The sequence below is a fragment of the Argopecten irradians genome, chromosome 2, assembly GCF_041381155.1.
Source record: "Argopecten irradians isolate NY chromosome 2, Ai_NY, whole genome shotgun sequence".
In the NCBI taxonomy this organism is placed as follows: domain Eukaryota; kingdom Metazoa; phylum Mollusca; class Bivalvia; order Pectinida; family Pectinidae; genus Argopecten; species Argopecten irradians.
Window position 1 is genome coordinate 26,921,515 of NC_091135.1, and position 11,454 is coordinate 26,932,968.

The 11,454-nt window shown below is 32.9% G+C and overlaps 1 protein-coding gene across 1 annotated transcript; it reads right to left on the minus strand.

The window, feature by feature from the left end:
* Positions 1-31: 31 nt before the first annotated feature.
* On the minus strand, positions 32-11,224 carry LOC138314986 (uncharacterized). The gene is made up of 5 exons (XM_069255675.1): positions 10,985-11,224; positions 2,445-2,471; positions 1,288-1,417; positions 854-949; positions 32-223 (listed from the first exon to the last, which is right to left on the minus strand). Exons 1-5 carry the CDS (start codon positions 11,009-11,011, stop codon positions 90-92), a joined length of 414 nt encoding a protein of 137 aa, XP_069111776.1. The 5' UTR covers positions 11,012-11,224; the 3' UTR covers positions 32-89.
* Between the last annotated feature and the right edge of the window lie 230 nt (positions 11,225-11,454).

An 11,454-nucleotide genomic window follows, 5' to 3' on the forward strand; every position in this document is an offset into this window, starting at 1 on the left:
AGGAGTATTTCTAAAAGAAAAATAACGACGATTTCAAACAAAACAAAACGGATTTAATCATATTGGTAGTCACGTGGTTAAGACAGAGATCACATGGGTAATTTACATTTTGGATCCTTGTAACAGGATATCCAATTCCGGCGTTGTTTTTCTACGTAGGCTTTCTCGCGGCAGATGGACGGAGAGAATTCGTGGTCAGAAACATGACGATAGCACCGTAAGCCTGGAATGATTAATATGGTAAACACATAAAAGCACAATTATTTTGTTACAAAACACTTTCAGTCAAATAATATGTACATGTATTTATATATTTTAATGTATAGTTTCAATCTTTATGCATTTTCGTCGAAGATATGACCATATTATATTCATATTCTTCGATAACCGCAATCAATCATTATTTTAACATGTTAGAAATCAGATATATTGATTTCATATTGGATTTTCATATCCTCGAAATCATATGGTAGCTTAGTATATGTTTATGACTACTATTTTATAATAGGGACAAATATAATATGTGTTATTAATTTAAAGCAGCGAAGATGGTATGACACTGCTATAACTTTTCCTTCAAGAATATTCATTTTACTTCAATCGCTTATTGTCTCCTTTATTGAACGTATTTGTTCTTATTAATTCCGTTCATTCATCATTATTGCAAAAAGTAAATCACATCGGTAACTCAATGATTCAAGTGTAAAACTTTATGTAAATTCATTATCATTCAAATCATTTCAAAAGACTGAAGGACACGGACGAATAAGAATCTGAGTAATACCATGTTCTCATATTAAAAAATGGTCCCCGCGATAAACAATTAAAACACAATTTATTACAAACTGTTTACCTTGTTCTTTGTCGCACTGGCAGAACTCCCCACAATGTTCCCCGTGCTGGGCCAGAAGGGGCACGCACGTGCCGTTGTGGACATCATGAAACGGGCCTATAAAAGGAGGAACAGTAAAGCTAGCTGCCTGTGTAAACCAGTTTGTAAATGAGATTTGATCTAGACAAAGGGTCTGGTGAAATGGGGCGAACGATGACATATTTGAAGACGTTGAGGTCAACTATTAATGTGGTTAGCAATACTTCAGGTAGTTATCTAAATATCAATCAATGTCTTTCATACCTCTTGTGCAAGATTATACATTGACGTAGCCTAGTGCCCGATCCAAATGAGTTATTTTCGTTTAATACTTTAAAATGTCAATGGCTTTACCTACGTACCTTAACAGATCCATAGTTTCACACACAAATACTTCAATAAAAAACACAACTTACCGACGGCATCAAATGTCCCCGAGAGAGTAATCAGGTTTCCGTCCATTTCTCGACAACAGGAGTCCAAGGGACAGTCGGCTGAAGTATGACAGGGAAGGTCTTGGGACACGTACAGGTGAGATGGCTGTACCTACAGGAACAAGAGCGGGGCATGAAGAACATTGGTATGATTCTAGGTGATTTAACATCGAGTTATTTACATAAGGTATTTTCGTATTTGATAATTATAGAATTATCTGCCCTTATTTGTAAGTATTAATTGTGACGTTATGTTTTTTGCGAGCGAAACGTCATTCCTTTCCAGAGAAAACGAAGTGAATTTCACTCACAAAATTATGACGCTACAATTGATACCTTCCCACAAGAAAGTCTGTGTAATATGCAAAGACAAACTTATGCGTATGCGATCAAAACAAAACAGATGGAACAAGGATGAACGGACGGAAAATACTATAAACCACTTTATTTTTTGCGAAATACACTATTTCGCGTAGTTTTGCGGCTAAAGAGCTCAAATTTGAATTTTACGCGAATATTTGTATGAAATGTAATAAATAATCCAAATGCATGTACGATTATCAGTCAGAGTTTTTTTTACAATTGCGAATATTTTGAAAGTAACAAAGCCTGAAATATTGTTTATACGCAAAAATGTGATAAAAACATTGTTACAGTTAAAGTCATTCAGAAGATGCGTGATAGAAATATAGTTGAATGATTACATATAAAATACATGTACTACGTAATTAAATAAAGAACGAAATATTTAGATATTTAAATGTTTTATTAAATAAAATATTATCGTTTAGATAATTAACATCTAGTAGTAACGCACATGGGGATGCATAAATCAATAAAAACAAAACAAGAACACACGTCAATTCGCGAGTAGTTATGGAAAATATAACATAATTGCTATTTTATGTGCCAGGTGTATTGTTTTCGTAAACAATAACACCGAGGCACTCTGAAGGGACTATACAACGATGGTCATACAGAAGCGCAACTCGCCCAGTAGGTAATGCTTCCATGTTTATGCTATAAAAAGTACATCTTGCCATAAACATTTAACGGCTCGTGTACTATGTACTTATACTGCGCTGTTTGTTAATATCTATTGATTTTCATTTTTTGATCATAGTCTATGTTTAACTTACCGTGGCAAATGCAGCGAACAGTGTCACCTACAACGATAAATGAAGAGAAAATATAAGAGTGCATCATTTATATCGTTATATGGATAAGCGTCGGGATACTGGAAACAATGTAAGGTTGTTGATCGATGTATTGTTTATATGTTTTACAGAGATAGCACTATAAAAAGGGCTATAACTCTATAATTACAGAGTCACTCCATAAACATACTACAGTCTCCCAAATCACACACGTACTTCACACCCTCAACACACAGCATACACGGGAGGCCGTCCTTACATGACTCTGGCTATTAATAGGACGTTAATTTAATCAAACAACTGTCGAAGAATCCATTGTTCTTTTCGTCACTTTGTAATATAATTGCACTTCTGCTTGTCACTTATTATTATTATAAATGAAGGGTAATATGAAGTTTGGATTTTCTTTTTTCACTTGAAATACATTTTTATCAGTTTTTTTTCAAATACAAAAGAGCATCTATGTCACTCTCACTGTCTTATTTGTAGTATTTAGTATATTTTGAATGCCTTGGTTTCAGTCACCAGTAGACATTTAAAAAAAATGTTTTTTTAGAATATTACATTTTTTGTGATGAAAATACTGTATTACATTTGTAGAATATCTAGTAGCCAAACAGAGACATCAAGCACTATGCCTATCAAATTAAACATCGTAACCATTTCTCGATTAGTCTCATTTCTGCACGATAAAAATACAAAATTATACAAAAAGTACATATTATCACTAAACCCACAAAAAGTGACGAAAAGTAAACAATAGAACAAAATTAATATATGCATCATCCATCTATTTTAACATTTTTTTTTGAGAAATTAAAAGGAAATGTTCGTCCATTGTATAAGTCATTCCACAGCAGAACTTTTAAAAGTAATACGAAAACAGTATTACCAGTCATCTGATAATCTATTTCGAGAAACATTGTCTCGGTCGAGAAAGTTTGTTCCATGCAATAGTGGATAATAAACAAATGATGTAATTATTCATATTTAGATCTCGATTTGTTTAGCCGTTCTAATATAATTTTATAATTTTAGTTTTTTCACCATTTAACACTTACCAATTGCAATCGTTTCATCTTCTGATGAGTATAGGAATGACAAGTCAGTTGTATGATGCACATATCTAAATGTGCTTCATGACTTTAGTACTATCACAAAGAAATACAAGTAGAACAAACCCTCATCAGTGACATATTCATATAAGTACATGCGAGATTGTACGACATAATTAGATGTATAAATGTATACTGATGTTGGTAATTAAATGTAAAATATTTAATTGCCCATAATTATACAGATAGACGGTGCATTTTTAATGCTCAATGCACATTCTAATTAACATAATTTATTACATTTCTTCTTAAGATAGTTTGTCTTACTTGGCCACGTTTTATAATCATCATCTAGATATTTTCATAATGTTCTTTTTAAGGACAGGTTAGATACTTGTAATGTCTGTATAACATAGTGTAGATTCTAATTAGATTAATATGTTTGACGTTTATTTGCTCCAATACTATTTGCATACAAATGTTTTGATTAACCCCGTGATTTAGTTGTTATTCATCAGATGTCGCTAAATCAACGTGTGATTCTATTCCTAGTTAATGTTTCTCGTAAACATTAAAGCTGAAGTGTGCACTCCCTTAAGTTTAATAGACTCACGATAATGAAATAAATTAATCATAATTCGGTTAGTTAATAATAGCGTCGCGTGTTTGTCATTTAAATATTGAACTTCTGGTCAAAACGGGATGTACGATATAGTTGTTTAGAACTTCTACTACTGGTAAAAATAGCCGACCAGTTAAAAAGCATACATTATAAACCAGCAGAATTCCAAAATATAAACATAATCCACGGAATTATTTATTTATTATCAGTGATGCTGAAATTCAAAAGAAGCATTAAGTTAAAGAATATAAACATAGTTATGCTTCTTCAAATAATAGATCAATAAAGAGAGAGAAACAAATGTAGATAAAGAGAGAGAGAGAGAGAGAGAGAGAGAGAGAAACAAATGTAGATAAAGAGAGAGGGAGAGAGAGAGAGAGAAACAAATGTAGATAAAGAGAGAGGGAGGAGAGTGGACACAACACCACATACAAGATTACATCTTTATTTACAATCATTTGAGACATGTTTTATAAGTATAATAATTAAAAAAAAGCTATCAACCCCACAGAAATGCGGTCCTCTGAACAATGTCCCTATTGGAAAGAGCAATACACATGCTACTATCTTTAGGATCTCTATTACAAACAATACATTTTCCTTTTTGATGGTTTACCTTTATGACTCACATTAAATGTATTAGAACATCGTTTTCCACACTTTGATGCCGATAAAACCTTGATTATACACCGGATGTAGTACAGGAAGTGAGAGACTTCTGTCTAATAACATATTGCCATGACGACACAGCTTAAGGGTTAACGCCGTTTCTGTGATCTTACTAGCTATGATGTTTCGCATTTGTTCACAAATTATATTAAACGCGTGAATGGATGCGAAACGTCCTTCTGATTTATAAAAAGGCAGATGTGACTAGCACAGGGGTCCAACTCAAAGAAAACTGATGTTGTAATACATTTTTTTTTGTATTTGGTGGATGGACTGATGAGTATATATGTATATGACAGTCATATGACTTTATTCCCCAAAATATGATATTTGAAAAACTATTTTTTAAAAATCGGGATATTTATCTCTGTTTTATAGTAAATATCCCGATTTTTTAAATAATTTTTCAAATCTCATACTTTCTAAAATAAATCACAAATAATCGACTGTCATATATACTAATCAGTCCATCCACCGAATACAAAAAATGTATGACATGACAACATCCATTTTCATTGAGTTGGCCCCCTGTGGTGACTAGTTGTAATCACAGGTAGATATACAGTTAGTAGCCTATATATATATACCATCAAAGGGACAAGTTTTTATAGCTAAATGGTATTTGTTCATAGATTCGAGATTCTGTTGAAATTGGTAATTTGTTACTCAAAATGGTCTTAGCAGGCAGACGATCGTTATACAGAGGTGGCCGTTATGACATGTCGTTATACTGAGGTGGCCGTTATGACATGGTCTGCTGTATATATATATATATATGTATGTATAGCTCACCCTGATGATCGACCAACTGTCGATACCAGAACGTTTTATGTTTAAGATATCTAGAGTTTGTTTACCCCAAGGCTGTGATCTTGTGACAATGGTTTTACCTACAGAGGTCACAGGAATCTGACATGTGCCCTAGGCTAGGTGTAGTGCAGTACATACAAACGGCTTGTACTATCGAACGCCCTTATCGATATTCTATGATATGTTTTCTTATATATATTCAATAATTATGACCTAGATAATAATGCATTGATTCCCATTCAATAGATTTAGTTCCTAGAGCCACTGAGAAACAAATAAGGACGAGCTATAGCTCCTTAAATACTTTAATGTATTTGGTAAAACCCAAATTCAAATTTTGAGCAATTAAACACGTAGGTAAAAAGCCGTACCTGGCAAAATTAATTTGCAACTTTGTCAGAAATGTCTGCAACAAACAATTTCAGAAGCTTTTAAACTTATCTAGATAAAGACACTTGGTGATTTGGCTTATAAGTAATCCTTGTTTTTTACGTTAAGTTAATTAAGAACTTCTAAATATGTTACATCTTGCACGAGTGCAATATCTTCAGGACATTATCTCGAACACAATATGTATGGTACTTATATTTCATACAGTGCTAGAAAAGTTGAATGTACATGTATCTAATGTTAAACGTTCTTTCCTGTAGTGTAATAAAACATCTGCCATTCTAGTACTAACTGACATGACGATATCCTATCCGAATATGGATGTACATGTAAATTAATTAAGAATACAATTCACAGTTTAAATCATATGTACCACTCTAAGGTACAAAAGTCACGCCAATAACACCATCCCATACCGTATGTCTGAGAATTCCAGGGACTGTCAATGGTCAGTTTGTCAGTGGTCAGTTGGTCAGCTGTCCGGTCATTATTGTCGTACAAATTTATAACTGACAAGCCAAGTGACATGCGGCACCACCAGGGATCAGGTATGTGTGGTGAAAGGGTGCATAAAAGGCACATCCCAACACCTGTATATATATAATTCCAGAATTTGTCTAAGGAATCAGGTCGTATGGTGAAAGGGTGACTAAAAGGCACCTAACATCCCAATACCTTTCTACATGTAATTTTAGAATCTATCTAGGAAGACAACAATTGGATTTCTCGTACTTACCAGCGAGCGAGACGAAAAAAATACAAAATCATAAACACACATTTCTCCTAAAGAACTATATATATACTATATTATATCCAGAGAATTTTATTATTTCTATATGTATATTATATGTATTTTATCTCTTTGAAGGTGTTATGAAGCAATACCTTCCCTGTTTCAAAAGCCTTTTATAATTATTTCATAAACAGGGTCAAGTTTGTTTATTACCATACGTTATCCCAGCAAAACAGGGAAAACACTTAACTAATTAACTAACCCAAAACAGACCTAAAAGCACCATGAATCCATTGTCTTAACTAACCCAAAACAGACCTAAAACACCATGTATCCATTGTCTTAACTAACCCAAAACAGACCTAAAAACACCATGTATCCAACTAACCCAAAACAGACCTAAAACACCATGTATCCATTGTCTTAACTAACCCAAAACAGACCTAAAAACACCATGTATCCATTGTCTTAACTAACCCAAAACAGACCTAAAAACACCATGTATCCATTGTCTTAACTAACCCAAAACAGACCTAAAACACCATGTTGTCTGGCAGACGAAAGCACCTTAAGAAATCTAACAGCACCATATATCCATATCTTCTTTCAAGAACGGATTAAACTGGCAGATAGCTGAGACGCGTTTATTAGTATGTGATTAAATTATGGAATAACAAAAACAAAGAAATATGACCAAATGTTATGGTAAAATTGATTTAATTTATAAGCTGGATGTCTAATGTGTTTGTGTTATACACAATCTTACAAACTGTTGTCTAATATAGGTTTTTTACATTGCAAGTAATAGTTGGTTGAAAGGTCATGCCAACCTCTGGGGTTGTCTCTAAGTGAATATGCCCCTGCGTGTGGGCAATATATAATAATGTTGGTATTAATTATGATTCATAAATGATAAGTTTTTTTAGGTGACCAAGTACATATATAATGTATCTATAAGCATGTATTCTCCTCGAGATTCTATAATTCTATCTTGTTCATGCACGGATCTCAACCCTATAAATTGACCTTTAGTACCACCGCCAAACAATCGCACATTTTATAAATCAACTACGTGGTGTGTTATTTTTTTAAGTTGTGTATTTAATTAAAATTAATTTGTCATTTACAATATCAAACAAAAGGGTGTCCGCATTTATACTGTCTGAAACGTCACTTTTAGATAGACGCCAATGCATGTACTATTTAGTGTTCATTTATTTTCCAAATCTCTCTCTTTCCAATTTAATCATTGCAATTTAGTTTTGTAAGTCATAAAAGTAATATGCATAAAGGGTTGCATTTTTGTTTAAATGTGTTTCATATTTTGTTTTAAAGATTTTATTTTGTTGCTTATATAATAACCATTTTCTCGGCTTAAAATTGCTATCATTTGATAACTTTAAACATTTCATTTTTTATATTTTATTGTCATATTCGCAATGGGATAAGGCATAAGTTGTAGGTGCGTATGTGAACAAGTACAGTACTTTTCATTCATAATCTAACAATTCTTACCCCAGTTCCCTTTCCTTAGTCAAGCACCTTTAGGGTGGAAAAGCATGATTGAAGTAACCATGTAATAACTTTGTTAGCAAGTATATTTCGTTATGTCTGAATTTGTTATGTTTTAATGTTACCTAAAGGGACAAACAGCCTGGATTTGCATTTGTACCAAGCAGCGTTATTTTTCAATAAAGTTTAGATTTAGTCGTGTTTTTGTTCAGCCCATTTCAGACGAAGATGTTTGGGAATTTTGATAAGAACCATTACACTAGGTCCAGTAGCACGTTTCATAAAAAATATTTTGATTCGTTTATTTCTCAATCTAAGCCACACGTATACATGTATGTATTCACTTTGTTGTTTCTTGGAAAAGGGTCTCTTTTAAGTTGTAATAACTTGCCCCCAATCCCTTGTCATATGTTTTTGACAATAAATACGTTAAAATTAAGTTTGATAAGACTGCACATTCCATATCTCTTGTGGTATACCAGTTACACATTGACAATATTGGCAGCTCTTGTTACTATTACATGTAAAACCTTTTGTAATTATATATACTTGTCATATTTACATATACTAATTGTTTTTTTAATCATCCATTACACGGTTCTGTCACAATTATACACTAACAATATGTGCAGGTCTTATATTATATTTTACGTATATTTGTCTTTTGTCTCTAAGTTCTATCCTGTGCAATATGACGTTATGAAACAACCAATCATCTACTGTATTCGTTTTTATCCTGATACATTCTCAGACAATGTTGGGTCGGGGATTGGATAAGCTCATGTTCCCAAATCCCAGCACACTTTTTACAAATTGACATCAGACATAGTCTGATTCATTTACATGTAACTAGCTATTGTTTCTGACCAGACGGACGTGACGGGGTCAGACAGTTTCAGAAAACAAAGGGAAATGTCAGAGTGTCACTTCCTTACACGTTAAAGCTATTACGATGCGGCGGGCACACACCTCCACACTCTTCTTGTATCAATTGTCTAGGGAGCGCATAGTAAGGGCGAAATGTAATATGGACACTTCATGTACTTCGGACATGTCACTTTTGTATGTGTATTTAACACGTGTGCAATTGATCAAATGGTGTCAGTTTTGTTTCATTCCACCAATGGTTTAGTAATTACCGTTATAAATGTCTTGATAAAAGGTCAGGACAAACTTTTACAACTATATCATTCGTATTACTTAAAAATCGGACATCCCCCACCAATTGTCCGGTGGAATAATAATTCGTTCGACGAGAAAATATTATATCATGTACATTTATTTTTGTGTGCCAAACATATTAGAAAATAATGTTTTTCTTTGCCTTTGTATAAAAAAATTCAGATGTTGTTTTATGATGTTGAAAACACCGTTTGATTACCAATATGTATTTTTTTGTATTTGCATTTTGATCTTGAAATGAAATTTGTTCATACTTTTCAATATATTTTTTTCATTCTGATATAAATATCAATATCTAAAATAAAATAAAAATTAACAAATAAGTTCTTTTGGCAAAACATTGTGTTAATCAATGCTCTGTTATTTAAGTTTGATATCAATATTTTCTTCTACTGTTCTCATGTTTGATGTGTATTTAGCTTAGAAGTTGCTTATAAAGTCTTTACAATTCATAAATGAAATTGATATTAATTTAATATAAATGCCTAGATTATGTCACAGTCTTCCTAATTGGGAATCAATCTATCACTTAAAAATTTCCATAAGTAATATTTCTCCAAACGCTTGCAACCCATAAGATATTTTCTTGTATTCAGTTATGATATGGGATAAACATTTCTAGGAAACTTGACGCACTATTAAAGTATGGATAATTATTACAATTATGTGCAGTACGTTGATATGCGATATAGCATTAATGCATGCGATGAGGTCAGCTGGAGCCAACATATTTGCGAATAAGACGTTAGTTAGTAAAGGATAAAAAGTTATATTAGTATATCTGTCTATTTGTGTATCTACAAGCAAACGATGTGTTAAACCTTTCCACAGGGAGAATCAGTTACAGGTTGGTGTGTGATACTATCTACTACCCAACATAAGATAAAATAAAAAGAATTAGACAAAAAGCCAAATTTATATCTTATCAACAAACTACAGTGTATATAGTTTTTTTCTAGGAATATTCAGTGATTATGCTTTAAGCCGGAAATATATTGTATGAGGCAAATAAAAAACTCACACAGATTGCATTCAAATGAAATTGCAAATTATCACGGAAGATTCGAAGAAATTCAAGAAATCATTTTTGATAAATATATTACTGTTTCAATGCTAAATATTTGAAAGAACAATTCGTCTATGTGCGTGTGAACAAGTCAAATTTTTGTTACTACACAAAAAAATTTCTGTTTTACTTTTTCACTAATTTAATGGCATGATATTATACAGATCTATACAATACACATATGGAATTCAGCAAACTAAAATTTCATTTTTTTTTCATGTCAAAAGTACTGTTTATATATTCATATTTTAAAGATAGTTCCATTTCTATGCTGGCATTACTGTACATGCTTTTATTTATAGTTTTGTAGTGTTGGTTTATCCACGTAACTTATAGTGTTTGCTGTTTCAAAAATACTTTGAAATGGAATAAAAATTGTGTCGTCATCAACATTTAGCAAAAGAGGACGATACAAAGTTTCATCGGCCAAATTTCAAATTCTTGATATGTCTGATAATAACATGTATCAACTATAATACTTACCAGAAATATCCCATACGAATGATCCATTTTGATAAATACAGTCTAACAACTGACAATAGTTCACTTAATCAGCTAGCTAGGAATCCTCTGGTGTAAATTGTTCCTCTAGCTACCATTCCCGTCAAATATAACCCCTGGAGCCTGTTGACGGAGAGCTTTGGGACGGAACGTGACGGACCACGCAGCTATCTGATGCTAGACTGCACCCCTGTATGCACGAGTGGGAAAGTGTTCAAACGTAACATATAAAACGATCGCTGTGTAGATATGACCAGTGTTACCTGTCCCCCCTTACAGGTGAGTACAATAATAAAATCATTCACGTCTGTCCATTCAGTGTATTTATGGCTGAGGAAAGATAATGTATGTCTTGCGGTTCGCATTGTGACAGGAGACGTCAGTCATGCGTATACATAGGGTTTTGCTGACCAACGTAACGTTATGGTTGATGAACACATGTTTGTCATCAC